This window comes from Jaculus jaculus, chromosome 3, assembly GCF_020740685.1.
Source record: "Jaculus jaculus isolate mJacJac1 chromosome 3, mJacJac1.mat.Y.cur, whole genome shotgun sequence".
Taxonomy (NCBI): domain Eukaryota; kingdom Metazoa; phylum Chordata; class Mammalia; order Rodentia; family Dipodidae; genus Jaculus; species Jaculus jaculus.
Window position 1 is genome coordinate 134371805 of NC_059104.1, and position 21549 is coordinate 134393353.

General features: G+C 43.9%; 1 protein-coding gene across 1 annotated transcript; it reads left to right on the forward strand.

Annotated features, from left to right (window-relative positions):
* The first annotated feature begins 384 nt into the window (after window positions 1-384).
* Selenos (selenoprotein S) lies at window positions 385-9365 on the forward strand. Its single transcript, XM_004658144.2, has 6 exons — window positions 385-532; window positions 1021-1155; window positions 3135-3241; window positions 5174-5263; window positions 5495-5573; window positions 8729-9365. Exons 1-6 carry the CDS (start codon window positions 457-459, stop codon window positions 8806-8808), a joined length of 567 nt encoding a protein of 188 aa, XP_004658201.2. The 5' UTR covers window positions 385-456; the 3' UTR covers window positions 8809-9365.
* Window positions 9366-21549: the final 12184 nt, after the last annotated feature.

The window sequence follows — 21549 nt, forward strand, 5'->3', positions numbered from 1 at the left end:
ATCACCAGGAGTTCGAGTCCACCCTGAAACTACATAGTAAACTCCAGGTCAGCCTGGGCTAGAGTGAGACCTTACCTAGAAAAACAAAACAAAACAAAAGCAAACTTTTTTTGTAGATTAAACTCCAAGATTTTCAAGTGTTACACGAACTTTTAAAAACTCAGTAAGAAACTAGGGAAAGAGATCGAGTCTCGAGCCCTCGCTGACACCAGAAGCACAACTGAGCTGCAGCCAGGCCCAGCCGCACAGGAACGCGCGACCCCCACCCCTCGCCAGCCCCACAGGCACACCCCCTCGGTGATTGGCCCAGCGTTGACGAGGTCGAGCTGTGATAGGTTGGGGAGACGCCGCGTCCAGAGTGCCACGTGTACGTAAAGGACGGGCCGGAAGCGCGGGCTGGAGGAGACCGGACGACCGGGTGGTGTCCTGGCGGCTGCAACAGCGACAGAGGCCGCTATGGAACACGAAGCGGAGCAGCTGTCCGCGCGACCGGCGCTGGAGACCGAGGGTCTGCGCTTCCTGCACGTCACGGGTGAGTGGCCGCGGGTCGCGGGCCTGCGGAGCGCCGCCATGTTCGGTGCGTCGTCCTCCGCTGCGCCGGGCGTTGGCGCCGCTGGCAGGCCGGGATGGCCGGCCGGGATCTCGCACCGACTCTTCCCGGAAGCCGCCTGTCCTGGAGCGGCGCCCGCAGGCTTTGTTTGCTGAGAGTCCCTTAAGCCCTTCTCCCGGGAGTCCCCAGACCCCCCGTTCCGCTCCGGACGCTGTCACTCTGTTAACGTGTACTTCCCCCGAGTCCCAAAGGCTTGCGCATTCCTGAGCCCCCCTACCTGGAACTGAGCCCTTCCGACTGCCCCGCCCCTCCGCTCTGATGTTGAGGCCCCCCACCCCCAATTGTTGATTTCTTGTTCAAAGCCATCTCGAAGTTAACATTGGAAGTTTTGGAAAAGCTACCCTATCGGGTTTTGTTGAGCGTTACAGGAAAGTGCCGTTTTCAGTTTCTGAAACTTGGTTTCTTTGCAGTGGGCTCCCTGCTGGCCAGCTATGGCTGGTACATCGTCTTCTGCTGCATCCTCTTCTACGTGGTCTTCCAGAAGCTCTCCGTCCAGCTGAGAGCCTTGAGGCACAGGCAGCTGGTCCCAGCTGAGGCTACGCTTGGTTAGTGCCTGGCAATAGAAATAGAGGCAGGAACTCTGACAGCTGCTCTTAATGTTTAAACATTAGCTTGTTGTCAAGTGTAACATCTATATGATGCTCATTCATACTGGTGCGAGCGTTTGTACCTGTAAAGTTTGGGTTGCATGTGCCCTAGTTTTGGAGATTTTTTTTCCTTTTTCTCAAGGTAGGATTTCACTCTAGCCTGGGCTGACCAGGAATACATTCTGCAGTCCCACGCTGACCTCGAACTCACACCAATCCTCCTACCTCTTCCTCCCAAGTGCTGGGATTAAAGGCCTTATGTCTGGTTTTGGGAGATTTTAAAGAAGTGTGAACACTGCCTTCTTGGTGTGCGGCATGTTCTATGCATAGTTTAAGTGTTTTGTTGTTGGTGGTGGTGGGTGGTTGTATATTTTGAGGTAGTATTGCCCTAACCCAGGCCGACCTGGAATTCACTATGTAGGCTCAAGGTGGCCTTAAACTCATGGCATTCCTCCTACCTCTGCCTCTTGAGAACTGGGATTAAAAGAATATGCCACCACGCCTGGCATTGAGTGGTTTTAAAATTTAGTTTGGATTCAAAAGAGAATTTAAGAGCTTTGTACTTGTGGCCCTGATTACTGAGTTAGTTTTAAACCCTTGTGAGTGAACAGAAGCTCAGCCTTAGGTCTTCATATCCACTATACTTTGATTTTTCACTGACTGACCTGGTTTTCAATTACATCTGGTTATTTAAAAGCAAAGAGCCCTTTAGGAGCTGGGACTGTAGTTCAGTTGGTACTTGTCTAGCATAGACATAGCTCTAGGTTTGATTCCCAGCACATTAACCAGCTGTGCACACCCATAATTGCAGTACTGCCTGTAATCCCAGCACTCTGGAGGTAGAGGCAAGAGGCAAGTGCTATTTTGAGGTCAGCCTGGGATACATGAGACTTTGTCTCTCCAAAAAAAAAGGGGGGGCTTAAAGATCAGTCTTTTCATTATTTATATTTATTTATTTATTTCAGAGAGAGAGGCAGATAGAGAATGGGCACACTAGGGCCCCTAGCCACTGAAAATAAACTCCAGATGTATGTGCCACCTTGTGCATTTGGTTTATGTGGGTGGGTACTGGTGAATCCAGCCTGGGTCCTTAGGCTTTGCCGGCAAGCCCCTTAGTTGCTAAAATCTCTCCAGGCCCAATCTTTAGTTAGAAGCACACTTCTGTGGTTTTTCCAAAAGGAATGTTAGATGATTTATATAATGGCATAAATAGACAAATACAGGTTGCCATTTGTCTGAGTTTCTACAGTACTGAGGTTGGGGTGGAAAGCTTTGTTTTACAACTAGATGAAAACCCAAGTTTTGTACTTAGTGCTAGTTGGAAGGACTCTTCTTTTTGGAAACAAGGACGTGTACCTGGAATGTTTCCCTCTTTCTAATAGAAGCCTGGGCTGATGAGTGATGAATGAAGATGGTGAAGCCTCCAGCTTTGGTTGGGTTCTGTAGGAATCTTGGTTAACCTAAAGATAAGGTGGTGCAAGTGAGGTGACCACATGATGAGGTGGACTAAGTTCCTAGTGCAGTGGATGTTTAGGGCTAAGACCTACGGTTTAGGGATATCACTCGGTATAGGGATATCACTTGTCTCCTTAAGCAATAAAATAGGAGATAGGATTACTCTTGAAAAAAAAGTGGGTGGGGGAGGGAGAGTTGCCTTGTGTGGGGTACATGCCTTTAATTCTAGCACTAAGGAGGTTGAGGTGGGAGGATCCCTGTGAGTTCAAGGCCAGCTTGGGACTACAGAGTGAGTTCCAGGTCAGACTGGGGTATAGTGAGATCCTATGTGGGAAAAAAAAATGGACAAGAAAAAAAGTGGGAGGGATTGTAATTGTTGTTTGTTGTCTGACAGTTGAACTTTTATACACTTAGTTAGCCCAGGAATTTTCCATTTCAGATTGCACAAGAGGTTATGTCTTCACTTTTTTCTGCTGTTTTAGAACCTGACGTTGTTGTTAAACGACAAGAGGCTTTAGCAGCTGCTCGTTTGAGAATGCAGGAAGAACTAAACGCACAAGTTGAAAAGCATAAGGAAAAACTAAGACAGGTATGAATTGTTTTTATTTCAAAAATTTTTTTTTTCAGGGCTTCATGCATGCTAAACAAACACTACCACTGATACACATGCCTTGTGACACCACGAGCTAATTGGAACCCGAATGAACTGGAATTGGATCTGGATTCCATTGGACGTGAGGCATTAAGTGTCACTGGTATGCCTGTCAGTTGCACCAAGTGTTGCTTAAAGAAATGTATGTGTCCATGAGTAGGAGGCAGGAGCAAAGGTCACATGCACTGCTCCCTCCCTGCATTGGTTCCCTAGGACTCCAGGCTTTCTCAAGTGCTCATTACTGGGCATAGTTTTCTGTTGAGATTAATTCACCCTTATGTCTCCATAATTGTTAACTTAAAAACAAATTTTTTAAATTTGTTTTATTTGAGACAGGCAGAGACAATGGGTATGCCAAGGCCTTTAGCAATTGCAAATGAACTTTAAAAACATGCACTACCTTGTGCATCTGGCTTACATGGGACCTAGAGAATGGAACCTGGGTCCTTAGGCTTTGCTGTCAAATGCCTTAGCCACTAAGCCATCCCTCCAGCACAGTAATGCATAACTTTCCATTGTACTTGGAAACTGGCTGTCCTTGGCACCGCAGCACCTAAGGCAGAGGGGCTAAATGGCACAGCCAGGTGATGACAAAGTCAGTTCTTCTACATTTCCAAACATAATAAGGTTGTCTTTCAGAAGAACTGAAACATGTTCAATTTTTTTCTATACATCTTTTGATTTACACAAGATATGTGAATTATCACACAACCAAATCACAATGGCTGTTTTTATTTTTATTTGAGAGGGAGCGTGAAAGAGGCAGAGACAGAGCGAGAATGAGTGCGCCACGACCTCTAGCCACTGCATATGAACTCCACATGCATGTGCCACCTTGTATATATGGCTTACGTGGGTCCTGGGGAATTGAACCTGTCTTTTTGACTTTGCAGGCAAATGCCTTGACCACTAAGCAATCTCTCCAGTCCTAGTTTTTATTTTTGAAACAGGGTCTCTGTAGCTCAGGCTGACCTTGAATTTGGGATCTTCCCATCAGCCTCTTAAGTACAAGAATTACAGGTGTATATAACTATGTCCATCTTTGTATAGTAGCTTTTTTTTTCTTCCTTGAGCAGGGTCTAACTGTAGTCCCAGGCTGGTCTCAAATTCACAGGGATCCTCCTACCATTGTCTCCCAACAGCTAGGAAAAAAGGCATGTACCACCATGCCTGTTGTTTGGTTTTTCAGTTAGGGTCTAGCTCTAGCCTAGGCTGAACTGGAATTCACTATATAGTCTCAAGGTAGCCTCAAACTCACAGCAATACTATTTCAGCCTCCCAGGTGCTGGGATTAAAGGCGTGCACCACCATAAAAGGCATGTCAACTTTTTTTAAAAAACAATTATTTTGGGCTGGAGAGATGGCTAAACAGTCAAGACGCTTGCCTGAAAAACCTAAGGATCCATGTTTGACTCTCTGGATCCCACGTAAGCCAGATGCACAAGTTGCCACAAGTGTTCAAGGGCGCACATGTGCACAAGGTGGAACATGATCTGGAGTTGGAATATAGTGGCTGGAGACCCCGGGAATGCCAATTCTCTCTTTTTCTCTTGCTCTTGCTGTCACTCTCACATTAAAAGAGGTGGGGGGCAGTCTGTTGGGCTTGCCTCAAAAAGAAAATTATTTGCAAACAGAGAGAGAGAATGAATGGGTACACAAGGGCCTCTTGACACTGCAAAGGCAATCCAGATGCATGTGCCACTTTGTGCATCTGACTTAATTACAGCAACTTTTTTTTTTAACTGGATAAGAAATAAAGGGAAATTTTGAGAGATGCTTGAATTAAGAATTCTCAACAAAATCTCAAAATTAGTATTTGTTTTACAAAAATGAGGAGCTGCTGATAGTATTTTTTTATTTCTCCCATAGGTTGAAGAAGAGAAAAGGAGACAGAAGATTGAAATGTGGGACAGCATGCAGGAAGGTAGAAGTTACCGAGGGAACGCAAGAAAGCCTCCGGTGAGCATGGATTGTGCCAAGGTGACATGTTCTAGTCAAGTGGAATGCTGGCTTCTTATGGATAGGTTGTTTGTTTTTGTGCTTTGCTCTTGTATTCTTTTTGGGGGGTGGGTAGTGCTGGGGATTGAGCAAAGGGCCTTGCATATACTAAGCAACTGCTATCACTAAGCTATGCCCCAGCCCCAAGTAGAATTTATTGGTGGATTCTTAAAGCTGTGTATGTGTAAACAGGAAGAAGACAATCCTGGGCCTTCTACTTCATCTGTTGTCCCCAAACGGAAGTCTGACAAGAAGCCTTTGCGGGGCAGTGGTAAGCACCAAACGATGTGAAACACTTGGGATTTTTTTTTTTCTTCTTGGAGGTAGGGTCGTTCTCCAGCTCAGGCTGACCTGGAATTCGCTATGGAGTCTCAGGGTGCTCTTGAACTCACGGTGATCCGCCTACCTCTGCCTCCTGAGTGCTGGGATTAAAGGTGTGTGTCCCCATACCTGGCTACACTTGGGATTATTAATATTTAGAAGATACACTTACCTTTTAAAACTAAGATTCTCAGGTCAGGCATGGTGACACATGTCTTTAATACTAGCACTAGGTAGGCTAAGTTTTAGGATCTCCCTAGGTTCTTGCCCAGCCTGGGGGTACCTGGTCAGTCTGGGATAGAGTGAGATCCTACCTTGAAAAAAACAAAAACAAAAAGATGGAAGTTTTCTGGAAAGCCATGGTAGGACACACCTGTGTAATACCAGCATTTGGCAAATTTAAGTAGGATTGCTGCTGCATTTAGAGACTATTCGGGGTTATCTAGTGAGCTCTCTCTCTCCAAAACAACAAAAGAAAGTAAAATTCTCTGTGTCAGTGATCATAAGGCTGAGAGGGTACTGTGAGAATTAAAGGAAGTACACAAAATACCATGTGGGCCCTTACTCATTAGGGTGATTGTAGTTGGATTTCAGTATTTTTTCCTGGTCTATGACAGACTTTGGAGGAGAGTGTCAGGGCAAAACACAGTGGGTAGGTGTTGCTAGCAGAGCTGCCCTCTGTCCTGGAAGTAACTTCCTGAAGATACAGATGTTACTCAGCTTTTTCTGTAGGCAGCATGACCAGGCACTCTCAGTAACACCATAGCAGTGTATCTTTGTTTTGCCCTTGAGGAATTTCATATCCCTTTAGGAAGCTGAAACTCAAACACATGGAGTAACCAGTAATCTTCGGTGATTTAAGGGCAAGGAGTTCCAGAATAATACTGAGGAAAGAGAAAACAAAGACACTAGACCACTGTGTAGGAACCAGTTCTAGTCTGAATTGTCCATGGGAGGATGTGGTGGGGGCCTGAATTGTGTCTCTGAAGACCAAGGATAGCTTGGGTTATAGGTCCTGGGTAGCTTGGTTACATACTAGGCAGACTGTTGCTGACCTCTAATCCCGTGTCAGAAACCTACACCCAGCTTGCTGGAGGGGAGTGGTGTAGCTACAAAGCTGTTTTAAAATTTCTCATTGCTGGAAGCCTGTTGTGATAGTTTGAATAGATGCCCCCCAATATATTCAGTGTTTATTAGTTTGTACTTTGTATCTGCAGCCACATGGCTGGAGAAGGTATTACTGGGCAGATGTTAGGGTCCAACTCTAAGTTGTGGTGGATTTGCAATTCCAGTCCTGAAGTGTGCTGTATGGTGTGGCTTTTTTTTTTTTTTTTTTTTTTTGGCTTGATGTTTCTCTCTCTCTGCTTGGTCCTTGAAGAGGGGGCCAGCTTCTCCTGCCATTATGGAACTTCCTCTGGGTCTGTAAGCTTCAATAAATATTTTTTCTTCCATTCTGGTCTGGGAGTTCATTTCAGCAATGTGAAGCTGTCTACCACACCTGTTTTTTTTTTTTTTTTTTTTTTTTTTTTTTTTTTTTTTTGCTTTTTTAAGAGAGTATGAAGAGCTCCTGCCCATGAGAGGGCAGGAGGGAGGGGTCAAGTTCCTGGAAGCGTGTTTCCAAAGCAGTGGTGGTGATACTTAGCAGAGGAATGGAGGGGAAACAAAGCACGTGACTTGCACACGGTTTGCTTTTGTGTCCCACAGTGCTGACCTGTCCACGTTTGCAAATAAGGATTATGGTCTGGAGATTTGCAGCAACTAATGTGAGAAATAAAGAGACATGGTATCTTCTCTGCCAGAAAATTAAGAGAAACTCAGTTTTAGTGGGAAGCCTCTCTTCCTGAGTCAACTGTCCTTGAGACCAAAAGTCAGTGATCTTTGACAGCAGTTTTGCATCTGGTTCTTGGTCCCTAAATCTCTCCTTTAGTTTTACCCTAGAAACTGTTGTTTTGTATTAGCCACTCACATGAGATTGTGAGGGCAGCCCTGACTTAGTAATGCCCAGGACCTTGCCTGCATTAGGGAATATAAAAAAAGTGCCAACAACTCCTTTTTTTTTTTTTTTTTTTTTGCTTTGCTTTGTTTTGTTTTGTTTGTTTTTCTGCCAGAACTCAGAAAAGCTATCCTCCTGCAGAAGTAAACTTTGCCTTGTCACTATGCTTTGGATTGTATTGGTCTTTCTTAAACCTAGATTGTTTTCTAAGGAGCAGAACCAACCCACTTAAGGCCTGCTGATCATGTAAATTGAGCCACACATTCAAGTCCCCACCTATCCTTTGGCTTTGGGAAGCTGGGGTTTGGGTGATATGTGGATTTAGTTCTGACTGGTAGTAGGGGCAAGTTCCATTCTGGTTTGTTTTGTTGTTTGAAACAGTCTCGTGTAGTTAAGGTTGGCTTGAACTCATTGTACAGCTGAGTGTGACCTTGAACTACTTTTCTCTATACCTCTCAAGGACTGGGATCTGTTTTTGCCCTTATTTGAACTTGTGCTTTTTACTAAGCAGTGCAATTGGAGCCTCCATATAATTAAATCAGACTGTTTTGAGCATGTGTTCTGAGGAGGTAAAACCTAGAAGTGAAATGGCTTTCTTTTCCTCCTCCACTATCAAGTAAATTTGAACTTTTTTTTTTTTTTTTTTTTTGAGGTAGGGTCTTGATATAATCGATGCCGACCTGGAATTCACTATGTACTCTCAGGCTGGCCTTGAAATCACAGTGATCCTACTACCTTGGTCTCCTGAGGGCTGGGACTAAAGGCATGTACCACCATGCCCAGCAATTTGAATCGATTTTTTTTTTTTGCTTTTTCAAGGTAGGGTCTCACACTAGTCCAGGCTGACCTGGAATTCACTATATAGTCTCAGGGTGGCCTCGAACTCATGGCGATCCTCCTACCTCTGCCTCCTGAGTGCTGGGATTAAAGGTGTATACCACCATTCCCGGCTTGAATAGTTTTTAAACAGTAAAGTTTCTTGGCAACATCTTTGAGGATGGAGTCCATATCCTTGCCTGCTTGCATGTTGGACTCTTTCTTGATTGTACTTTTGACATACAGTGTTTCCAGGTTTTCAGCTATCAAAACTTATGCTATTCCTCTCTTTCCAGGTTATAACCCTCTGACTGGTGAAGGAGGTGGAGCCTGCTCCTGGAGACCAGGACGCAGGGGCCCATCAGCTGGTGGATGAAGCTAAGAACCTTGTTAATGTCACTTTTGACATTAGCAAGACAAACCCTTAACCCTCAGTTCAATTGCCTTACGCATGCTTTTCACAGTGACTAGCTAAGGAGTGGTGGGGCTTATTTCTGTTTTTAACCGTACCTGCATTTTTAAGCATTGGTCAGTATGGGATGTAGACATTACCATTAGGTCACACTCCACAAAGTCAGCCATTGCAATTGGCTGGTTGATAGGTGGAGGCCTCTTGCTGATGAGCAATCTTGATAAGAGGCCAGTATGATCTCTTAGAGTAGAAGTCCTTGCTGACAGGACAGTCTCTGTGACAGGTTGCGTTGAATGATGTCTTCCTTATAAATGGTGAGCCTACCAGTGAGGATTACTGATGCAGACAGTTGATGGGGTTTGCTTCTGTATATTTATTTTTGTGTACAGAACTTTGTACAAGGAAATTATAAATATTTGAAAAGTGAATAACATTTTTAGCATCTTTATTAAATACAAGGACATTTCTTTGTAAGGTTGACTTTGAATATCAGACATTAAACAGACTTCTATTATTCACAACCTCCACGACTGCTTATTTGTCCACTCACTCCTCACAGAAAGGAGCATGGGTAGTGGTAGACAGCCATAGTGATTTCTTTTTTTGTTTGCTTTTTTTCCAGGTAGGTTCTCACTCTAGCTCAGGCTGGCCTGGAACTGGAACTTACTATGTAGTCCCAGGCTGGCCTTGAACTTACAGTGATCCTCCTACCTTGGCCTTCCGAGTGCTGGGATTAAGATGTGCATCAGTATGCTGCTGTGGTGATTTTAAAAGTTGACAGATAAAAAATTGTGTTTGTGGTTTAGTTGCTGAATTAGTAGGATAAAGAAATGGCCAAAGTGCTGGGGAGATAGCTTAGTTAGTAGAGTGATTGCATTGTAGGCATGAGGACCTGAGTTTGATCCCTAGAGCCCTTATTTTTGAAAATAAAAAACCAGCCTCCTGGACTAAAGTGAAACCCTACCTTGAAAACAAACAAACAAAAAAACAAAAACCCAAAAAAACTGGGCTGGAGAGAGCTGGCTTAGCACTCAAGGCACTTGCCTGCAAAGCCAAAGGACCCATTTCAGTTCCCCAGGTCCATGAAAGCCAGATGCACAAGGTGGTGCATGCATCTGGAGTTTGTTTGCAGTGGCTGAAGGCCCTGGTGTACCCCATTTTCTTTTTCTCTATCTGCCTCTTTCATTAGCAAATAAGTAAATTAAAAAAAAAATTTTTAAACATAAAAAAAACTTGGGTGTTGTGGCATGTGCTTGTAATCCCAGCACTGGGGAAGCAGAGGCAGGTGAATTCTTGGGGCTCACTGACCAACTCCTGTAGCCTACTTGGTAAGTTCCAGGCCAATGAGAAGCCCTGCCACAAAAGGTAGATACCTGAGGAAGAACATCCAAGGATGCCCTTTGACCTCCAAACATGTATGCATACACAGCCATATATACACACATAGAAAAGGGAAATGACCAGAGCCAGGCCTTGTGGTGTGCTCCTATAACTAGTTTGAGGCCAGAATGGGCCACATAGAGACTCTGCCTGAAATTAAAATAAAAAGTAATAGTATTAAAAACTTGAAAAATAGGGGTCCGGTGTGGTGGTGCACGCCTTTAATCCCAACACTTGGGAGGGAGAGGTAGGAAGATTACTGTGAGTTCGAGGCCACCCTGAGACTACATAGTGAATTCCAGCTCAGCCTGGGTTAGAGCAAAAGCCTCCCTCCAAAGCGGGGGCGGGGTGGTGGTGGTGATTAAAAAACAGGCATGGAGGTGCATGCCTTTACTCTCAGCACTTGGGAAGCTGATCACTGTGAGTTCAAGGCCACCCTAGAGCTGCTGAGTGAGTTCCAGATCAGCCTGAGCTAGAGTGCAATTAAGAGCAACTAGAGAGCGTGGTATTATCGGCTGGGAGTTACAGTGCCTCATTCATCTTCCTGCATGGTTCAGGAGATTCTAGAAAACAGCTGAGAATGGGGATCAAGCAGGTGCTAAGCCAAGATTTAACTTTCCAGCACATACAGATCATTTATCCCACAACTCCTCCCAGGCCATATACTTTAATGAGGGGAAGAATCTTCAGTGTGTGCTTTGGCAGATTGAAGATATCTAATGACTGCCCAGAACACCTTGAATCAGTTGACATGATGTGCCAAGAGCTTACTGTTGTAATTGATGATGAAGTAAACAGCGGCATCAGGAAGAGCAGGATATTAGTAGGACTTTATGGGAGGATGCATGACAATGCCTTTAGCATATAGAAATCACCAAGATGTGGTGGGAGTGTTTATACTTTCTAGTTTTCTGAATAAAGCATCTACTGTTTACAAAGCCATTGAGAAACGTGCCATGATATTTCATTGTCCTGGCACTGCCGATGAGTTAGTTCTTCATTCTTGGGGTGAGGAAACAAACTCAGTGTTGAAGTTGCTAGGCGTCAGTACCACTTTTCAGTCTTCCTGGTGTTTACCACGAACTCAAGACAGAGCTGGAGAAACTGAAAGACAAAATGATCATGATGGACTTATTTATCTCTTCTCTTACCCACATTAATTTTCCTCATTTTATTTTTCTTAGTGATTATATCAGTAATCAAGTTTGGTCAAATTTATATCACCTCATTTTGCCTAAATAGAATCATATGACATCTCCTGTTTCAACAATCACAACAAAGCAAATATGAAACCCTTCTTTTTTGAATGCTGAGCATGGTGACACATGCCTGTAGTCATTAGAGGCAGATACAGGATTGTTAGGCTGGGCTGCATAGCAAAACCCTGTCTCCAAAAATCAAACTTGCTTCCAGGTGACTTAGGTTGCCCAGGCTTCTCCAGTCCATACCCTTTGTGCCATGGCTCATTAAGGTCTTCAGAGGAAGCACCTATTGGAGATCTAAGTGCTTTAGGCCTTGTGACTGCATATGTACTCTTGTGCATAGTCTTTGGTTTCTACATTAAAGAACAGTATAGGACTCAGTATGCTGTGCAAACACTAGGGACCAGAACCAGTGTAAATAGCAAGGCATACTGTCATGTACCTGTAATCCCAACAGGATCCTCAGAGTTTACTGAGCTGTGAGTCTAACTTAATGGATGAGATCACTGGATTCAGTGAGATACCCTATCTCAAAAACTAAGGTGGAAAGCCATTGAGGAGACATAAGCATATATACTTGTAGACACATGCATATCACACAGGCCAAAAAAAAGATTTTACTCGTGGTCAGGATTTGGCCTTTATGCTATAGGTTATAGACCTGTGGATCAACAATGGCAAGGAAAGGAACCACAATAATGCAATTAGCTGGAAAGTTAGCACATACTCCCTTATGTAGGTAGACTATATCGGGCCTGTCTCCACATAAGAAAACAGTTGGGTCATACAGGACTTGACATTTCTTGGAGAGCTTGACAAGGTGGTAGTGTACATCTATGCTTGTTACACTTGGGAGACAGGGATCTTGAGTTTAAGGCCAGCTTGGGATATATAGCCAGATCCTGTCTGGGAGACAAAGCAATGGGATAGGCTTGAGGGAAGAGTTACCAGGAGCAGAAACAGCCCTTAAAGGGATCTGGAATTAGAAATAAATATTTGGCTAAAAATTGACGTAAAGATTAAGACAAGAGCCAGGAGAGTTCCATTAAGTGGCTCTCAACTGTTTCAGTATAGCTTTGTAATAAATAGTGGCTAAGAGAAATAGGAATGGCACTAAGACATGGTTTTGTGTATCATTATATGTGCCTGGCTGTCCCCAAGTGTCATTCCTTCTACCAGTTTAGCTCACATGGAAGAAGTGCTTGAGCCCTGAATGTCCCCCTGCATCTAGCAGTTTTTGCTGGTAGTGGTGGGTGCTGGTGGTAGAGCATTGACCAGCAGAGCTGTGGAGATGGCTCAGTGGTTAAAGGCGCTTGCTTGCAAAGTCTGTAGGCCTAGGCTTGATGCCCCTCCCCGTCCCAGTACTCACATGAAGCCAGCTGGACAATGTGGCACATGTGTCTGGAGTTGGTTTGCAGCAGCAAGAAGCCCTGTTGCACCCATTCATTTTCCCTCTCTAATTAGATAAATAAATAAAAGAAAAAAAATTTTTTAAGTAATGACTAGTGCCAGGAGTGGTAGTGGATGCCTTTAACCCCAGCCCTTTGGAGGCAGAGGTGGGAGGATCGCCATGAGTTTGAGGCCACTCTGAGACTACAGAGTGAATTCCTGATCAGCCTGAGCTACAGTGAGTCTCTACCTCAAAAAAAAAAAAAAAAAAAAAAGTAAGATGCAAAAGGTGGCACATGTGTCTGGTGTTCATTTGCAGTGGCTAAAGGCCCTGGCATAACTATTCTATCTGCCTTTCTCTCAAATAAATAAAGATTTTAAAAAATATTTCTGAGCTAGAGAGATGGCTAAGTGGTTAAGATGCTTGCCTGTGAAGTCTAAGGACCCAGGTTTGATTCCCCTGTACTCACATAAGCCAGAAGCATAAGGTGGCACGTGCGTCTGGAGTTCATTTGCAGTGGCTAGAGGACCTGACATGCCCATTCTATCTCTGCCTCTGTCACTCTCTGTCAAAAAGTAAATTATTAAAAATATTTTTTAAAGCCAGGCATGGTGGCACACACCTTTAATGCCAGCACTTGAGAGGCAGAGGTAGGGGAAGCACCATGAGTTCAAGGCCAACCTGAGAGTACATAGTGAATTCCAGGTCAGCCTGTGCTAGAGTGAGACCCTTCCTTGAAAAAAAAAATAAAAAAGACAAAATTTTTTTTTAAGTAATGGCTATATGTTACTAATGGGTGTTCTATTGAGTTACTAGCAGTGTAGTATTGGAGAGCACCTCCCTGTGGTAAACATGGCCTTTTGGTTTAGTTCTCACTACAATCCAGTTAAGCAGGTACTGTTGTTAACTTTGGTTTTCAAAACCTGAAGCTTAGAGGGATTAAAATTTTGTACTTCTGTCAGCTAAAAGCTTAGTCAAGCTCTTTAAAGGGACAATTACCATATGGGAATTATGTGTGGCAAGTTTAAGGTAATATTCACATGAGTGGCCCAAGGCCACCAAAGAAGGTAGGTCTTGTCTGCCTTGAGAAGGAGGAATTGGGGGCAAGAGCACAAAAGCCGGAACTGGTTCTACAATGGACAGAGGGACAGGACTGCTTGAAACCCAGGATGCCTTGCAGAAAGGCCACAGCTAAGGTCAAAGCCAGGACTTTGGAACTGGCATGTTAACACCATGCTTTTTTCTCACCTTCCTGACCTCTAAGCAGGGTGGCCAGAGTTCAGTCCCTGGACCTATTATTTCCACTTGCACTCTTCAATCAGGAAGGGACAAAAGGGATCCTGCCACACCCTTGTCTATTAAGACAGATTCTTTGGGAATCTCAAAGGCTAGATCAAGGCTACTGCTGCTTGCCACTTAATATCTGTTCCTTCTCCTGTGGTAGGATTGTCACACTGACCTCACTATATGATGATGCAGATGCATTCTGGCCACCTAGAACAGCTTGCCACCTGTAAGTACACTACCATGGAGTTGAAATGGACACCTCTCATGCAACTTGATGTATGTGGCAATGTACATTCCAAAGACACCTCAGTGATTGTGCAGTTAGATATTTCTGGCTTGAGATAAATTGCTGGTGTGTCATACTCCAAATGCATTTTCTTAAAGAACTCATGGTGAAGGAAAAGATTCTGTTGTAACCAAGAATTTAAGCAGGCATGGCAGTGCTGGGGGAAAAGATGTTACACACTTGACAATGTGATGAAAACTTGAAAATACAGACTGCAGGAAGAAGTGATTTGATTTAGGGGACCTAATGTGGATTTTGTAGCTATAGATTTTACTTTGATGAAACATTTGAGCAAGAGACACGAGAAAATGGTGCTGAGCACCACTCCTAAGCTTTCCCATCAACACAGTGAACCTGCCTCAGAACCATCCCCGACCCAGATTCCAGGATTGTGGCTGCCTTCTGCCAGTGCAAGTGGACCAGATCCTGTCCCATGTTCAGTAAAAAGAAAAGTACAGGTTACAGCAAGAAGTGATCTGATTTAGGGGACCTAATGTGGGTTTTGTTGCCTGCAACAGGTCTGCTTTTTCATTGGGGTGTGTTGGGAACATCCATGAGGAGCTGTGGGGTGAGGGCTGAGGGTAAGCAGCATGAGGTAGACCTGCTGTGATGTGTTCAGTGAAAGATGTTTGCAGAAGGCAGTTGGTGGAGGCGTGAGAGACAGGTTCAAAGTTCTTTGTAGCCTTCATAATTAGGCCTATCTTAGTATTGGATAGGAAACAAGCAGGGCTTTCTGATTTTTCTTTGTTCTGCATTGGACTATAATTTGCCTTCAACTTCTTTTCTCTGTGTATACATGAAGTCCATCAGAGGCAGAAAGCTGACCTCATGGCTCTACAGTTCCCACAGTTGCCATGTGCCTGTTTTGTAGCCCTGTGGCCTCCCTTTGCCCATATTCCTAGACCATTGCTGGGATCTTCTGACATTACTGCTTGTCATCATCTCATGTGTCCTGTGGCTCACACCCTAACATCTATCATGGCCCTTCCCCTAAGTCCCATTTTGGGAGTGTGTTTCCCAGGTCCACAATGTGAGTAATTAAGACAATGCAAATTAAAACCACAGTGAGGGGCTGGGGAAATGGCTTAGCGGTTAAGCGCTTGCCTGTGAAGCCTAAGGATCCCGGTTCGAGGCTCGATTCCCCAGGACCCACATTAGCCAGATGCACAAGGGGTCGCACGCATCTGGAGTTCATTTGCAGTGGCTGGATGCCCTGGCGCGCCCATTCTCTCTCTGCCTCTTTCTCTCTCTCTCTGTCACTCTCAAATAAATAAATAAAACAAAAAAAAATTTAAAAAAAAACACAGTGAGATACCACTACACACTTACTGGAAAGGTTCAAATTAAGAAGACTCAGGGATTAAGAAGGCTGGAGAGATGGTGCAGTGGTTAAAACTCTGCAGGCAAAAGCCAACAATCCAGGTTTGATTCCCTAGTACCCCTGTAAAGCCTGATGTGCAAAGAGGTGCAAGCATCTCCAGTTTGTTTGCAGTGGCAGGAGGCCCTGGCTTGCCCATTCTTTCTGTCTGTTTTTTCTCTAGCTCTCTCTGCTTGCAAATAAATAAGGAAAAAAGAAATTAAACAAAAAAAAGATTTAGGCATTGGGTGTGCTGATACACGCCTTTAATCTCAGCACTTGTGAGGCACAAGTAGGAGGATCACTGTGACTATATAATGAATAGTGAATTCTAGGTCAGCCTGGGCTAGAGCAAGAGCCCACCTCAAAAAAAAAACAAAAAAAAAAAAAACCAAAAAACAAAAAAGAAACAATCTAGGAGTATAACTCAGGGAGAATATGACAAGTATACAATATGTCCATAAAGTTCTCAAAAAAAAAAAAAGACTGTTTCAACTGTTAATGAGGCTGTAGATGAACTGGATCTCTCACACATCTCTGGCAGAAAGAAAATAGAAGACAGAATGGAAGGTATAACTTAGTGATTGAGCACTTCCCCGGCGTATGTGAAACCTGGCTCCATGTCAAAAACAAAATTAAAAAGCTGGGCATGGTGGCACACACCTTTAATCCTAGCAACTTGGAAGGTAGAGGTAGGAGGATCACTGAGAATTCAAGGCCACCCTGAGACTACATAGTGAATTCCAGGTCAGGTCAGCCTGACCTAGAGTGAGACCCTGCCTCAAAAACCAATAACAAAAATGGAAGGCTGGAATGATGGCTTAGTGGCTAAAGGCTCTTGCAAACCCAGCTGGGCCAGGTTTAATTCCCTAGTACCCAAGTAAGACAGATGCACAAGGTGGCCCATGCATTGATTGATTTGCAATGACAATAGGCCCTGCAGTGCCCATTCTTTGTCCTCTCAAATAAAATATTTTTTAAAAATAAGCATGGATCTGGGTGGGGTGGTGCATGCCTTTAATTCCAGCACTTGGGAGGCAGAAGTAACAGGATCATCATGAGTTTGAGACCAACCCAGGACTACAGAATGAGTTCCAGGTCAGCCTGGGCTAGAGTGAGACCCTACATTGAAAACAAAACAAAAAACAGAAAAAGGGCTGGAGAGATGGATTTGTGGTTAAGGCATTTGCCTGTGAAGCCTAAGGACCCAGGTTTGCTTCCCCTGCACCCCCATGTAAGCCAGATACACAAGGTGGCACATGCATCTGGAGTTTATTTGCAGTGGTTAGAGGCTCTGGCATACCCATTATTTCTCTCTCAAGTAATTTTTTAAAAATAAATAAATAAAAACAGAAGGAGAAAGCAAGGAAGGAAAAAAAATTAAAAAGGGAAGCTGGGCATGGTGGCTCCTTCCTATAATCCTAGCACTTGGGAGGTTGAGGTCAGAGGATCACTGTGAGTTTGAGGCCAGCCTGGGCTAGAGTGAGTCCCTGACAAAAGGAAGGAATGGATGGAAAGAAAGAAGTTAGGAAGGAAGACCAGTTGATCAGTTCCTTAAAAAGTGAATTTATACCTAATAAACTACCAGCTACCACCCAGCCTTCTACTCAAATACTAACAGAGGGAAATGAAAGCACATGCCCATAGAAAGGCTCGTGCATAACACAAATGTTCATATCAGTGGCACTTGTCATAGCCCACAATGAAATCAATATAGACATCCACAAGCAGGTGAATGGATAGCTTATAGGATGGAGTGCTACAGTAATCAATGGAAAGAACTAAATAAATGCCACCATGAGTGGATTTCAAATAAGTATGCTGTGTGAAAGAAGCCAAGCCAAAAGAAAATTTGATTCTATTTACACAAAATATGATTCCATTTATACAAAACACTATATAAAGTGACGGTGATTTGTGATTGCCTGAGACAGGGAAGGATAGAGAGGGAGGGATTACTAAAGGGAGCAGAAAAATTTAGATTGGCAGAGCACTGAGGAGCTTAAGGCAGGAGGAGCCTGATTATCAGGTTGGGGTACATAGTAAGACAATGTCTCAAAAACAAAACAACCTGGGCTGGAGAGATGGCTTAGCGGTTAAGCGCTTGCCTGTGAAGCCTAAGGACCCCAGTTCGAGGCTCGGTTCCCCAGGTCCCACGTTAGCCAGATGCACAAGGGGGCGCACGCGTCTGGAGTTCGTTTGCAGAGGCTGGAAGCCCTGGCGCGCCCATTCTCTCTCTCTCCCTCTATCTATCTTTCTCTCTGTGTCTGTCGCTCTCAAATAAATAAATAAATAAAAATTTAAAAAAAAAAACAACCTGCTATGCGTGGTGGCTCATGTCTGTAATCTCAGCATTGGAGATATCAGCATTGCCGCAAATTAGGTTACATAGTTTCAGATTAGCCTGGGTAACAGTGTGAGAACCTGTCTCAAAACGAAGCAGGCAGAGTTTTTCAATACATTTGGGGGTGATAGATAAGTTCATGGCTTTGATTGTGATCATGGTGTCACAGATTCATATAATGTCAAAACCTAAATGTCATGTTTTATTTCATTTTTACTTTTATCTCTGTTCAAAGAACTGGTGAGGTTATTTGGGTCCTTGGCTATATCCAGACAACACTGTGGTTTTGGGGTGAAGTCACAGTGTGTGTGTGTGTGGGATCCTGGAATCTGAACTTTGTTCCCTTCACACCACAAAAATTGACACAGGAGTGAAGCAGAGGTGAGTAAACCTGAGACTGTTCCAGGCAAATGTCATTGGAAGCTTCTACTCCTAATGTCTGGCATCTGTAGGTGATATGATTGACTTTATTTTTATGAAATATTGAAGAGCTAAATACATTTTACGATGATATATGTTTGGTTTTTTTTCTGTCTTATTTATTTAAGAGAGAATGGGAATGTCATAGTCTCTAGCCACTGCAAATGAACTCTAAAGGCATGCACCACTTTGTGCATCTGCCTTACATGGGTATTGGGGAATGAAATGTGGGTCCTTAGGTTCCACAGGCAAATGCCTTAACCCCTAAGCCATCTCTCTAGGTTTTTTGTTTGTTTGTTTGTTTTTAGTTTTTTTTGTAGGTAGGGTCTTACTCTAGCCCAGGCTGACTTGGAATTCACTATGTAGTCTCAGAGTGGCCTCAAACTCATGGTGATCCTTCTACCTCTGCCTCCTGAGTGCTGGGATTAAAGGCACGTGCCACCACTTCCAGCTCTAGCCCTTGTTTTGTTTTATTTTTTTTAAATAATATTTTTATTCTTTATTTGCAAGCAGAGAGAGATACAAGAGAGATAGACAAAGAGAATGGGCACACCAGGGCCTCCAGTGACTGTAAACAGACTCCAGATGCATGTGGCACTTTGTGCCTCTGGCTTTATGTGGGTACTGGGGTGTTAAACTCAGGTCATTAGGCAAGCACATTAACCGCTAAGCCAACTCTTCAGCCCTTATATTTGCTTCTAAATAATAATGTTAAGTGGCATAGAAGTTCTTTTTGGTGCGTGTCTTAGGTATGTTGTTTATATGTGACATATGTATGAGTGAGTACAGACGCATATACTCCGTGTGCATGTGGAGGCCAGAGAAGACACCAGGGATCTCTTACCACTCTCTCACCTTATTTACCTGAGACAGCCTCTCACCCAACATGGAGCTTGCTGTTTTTCAGTTAGACTGGCTCTCCACTGAAACCAAGCAATCTTCCTACCTCTGTCTTCCCTCAGTGCTGGGGTTACAGGCATGTGTGTCCATGCTGCAACTTATGTGGGTGCTGGGGATCTAAATTATGCTTGCCCAGAGATCACTCTTGCCTGCAGAGCCATCTTCCCAGCCCCTACATTCATTTTTAAAAAAAATATTCTATTTATCTATTTATTTGACACAGAGAGAGACAGACAGACAGAGAAAGAGAATATATGCTACAGGCAGGGCCTCCAGCCACTGAAATGAACTCCAGATGCATGTGCTACCACCTTTTGCATCCGGCTTAAGTGGGTACTGGGGAAGTGAACCTATGTCCTTAGACTTTGCAGGCAAGCACCTTAACTGATAATCTATCTCTCCAGCCCTACTTTCATTTTTTATTTTATTTTTAATTTTTTAATTTTAATTTTTATTTTTGGTTTTTTGAGGTAGGGTCTCACTCTGGCCCAGACTGACCTGGAATTCACTATGGAGTCTCAGGGTGGCCTTGAACTCATAGTGATCCTCCTACCTCTGCCTCCCGAGTGCTAGGATTAAAGGTGTGCGTCACCACGTCTGGCTTTATTTTTTATTTTTTGGTTTTTCTTAGTTTTTCAAGGTAGGGTCTCACTCTAGCCCAGGCTGACCTGGAATTCACTATGTAGTCTCAGGGTGGCCTTGAACTCAAGGTGATCCTCCTTCCTCTGCCTCCCGAGTGCCAGGATTAAAGGTGTGCACCACCATGCCTGGCTCATTTTTTTTAAACCGTTTTCCACGGACTAAAAGATGTCATGTGATCAAGAAAATGTGAAGGAAACTAACTACACTAGTTCAGTAGAACTCCTCCACTTCATTTCAACATCATTAAAATGATGGGGAAACTGCCAGTGGCAGCTGAATATACAGGCCAATTGTATCTTAAGGCCACATCCACTTTGTAATAATAAAAGCATGTTATATTTTCATATTTCTTGTCCATTTACTAAGCAGGAGAATACATTTTTTGAGTATCAGCTGAATTGAGGTGTTGGGGGGCCTGGAGCCTTTCTTAAGTGACATAACCAAGGCAAACTATCTGTGCAGAAGTCAACACCCTGGCAGTTCATGAGCACCAACAGGTTTAAAGTGGCATTTCCAGGAGAAATTCAAAGAAAACAGAAATCTCAAAAGGCTGGGCATGGTGGCACATACCTTTAATCCCAGCACTCGGGAGGCAGAGGTAGGAGGATCACAGTGAGTTCGAGGTCACCCTGAGACTACATAGTGAATTCTAGGTCAGCCTGAGCTAGAGTGAGACCCTACCTCAAAAAAAAACCAAAAAAATAAAAAGAAGAAGAAGAAGGAGGAGGAGGAGGAGAAGAAGAAGAAGGAGAAGAAGAAGGAGAAGAAGAAGGAGAAGGAGAAGAAGAAGAAGAAGAAGAAGAAGAAGAAGAAGAAGAAGAAGAAGAAGAAGAAGAAGAAGAAGAAGAAGAAGAAGAAGAAGAAGAAGAAGAAGAAGAAGAAATAATCCAAAGGGGTGGACAAGCTTTCCATGACTATGGCAAAATACCAGAGACAATTAACTTCGTACGTACGTATGCACGCATGCCACAGCACACTGTGGATGTCAGTCCTTACCTACCACCTTGAGACAGGGTCTCTCGTTCACTGGGAACAATATCCAGCTCGCTAGCCTGTGAGCTTCCAAGTGATTCTCGGGTTTCCACTCCCTTCACATCCTAAGCATGCTGGGGGGATTGCAGGTGCTAGCCCTGCAAGGTCTGCCTTTGGGTGGGATTGGGGGGGGGCACACTCAGGTATTCATGCTTGCACAGTAATAGTTTTATCCATGCAGTCATCTCCTCAGCCCCTGAGATAATCAACTTTTAAAGAGGAAAGGTTTATTTTGGCTCCGTTCTGGAGGTTTTAGTCCACAGTCACTTGGCCCCCTTGCCTTGGGAAGCATAGTACCTCATGTCCAGAGCACATGATAGAGGAAACTGCTTACCTTGTGGAAGTCAGGACACAAAGCAGCAGAGACATAAAAAGCCAGGTCCCAATTTCTTTTCCAAGGGAATATACCCCCAAACTGGACTTCCTCCCACCTCCTAAGGGTTCCATCACCTTCCATTAGCACTA

What these genes read in the sequence shown, in the direction of transcription:
- Selenos (XM_004658144.2), top strand. Translation starts at nt 457, where the DNA reads ATGGAACACGAAGCGGAGCAGCTGTCCGCGCGACCGGCGCTGGAGACC. An exon ending in CCCAGCTGAGGCTACGCTTG is followed by an intron (nt 1,156 to 3,134) that starts GTTAGTGCCTGG and finishes CTGCTGTTTTAG; the next exon opens with AACCTGACGTTGTTGTTAAA. An exon ending in GGAACGCAAGAAAGCCTCCG is followed by an intron (nt 5,264 to 5,494) that starts GTGAGCATGGAT and finishes ATGTGTAAACAG; the next exon opens with GAAGAAGACAATCCTGGGCC.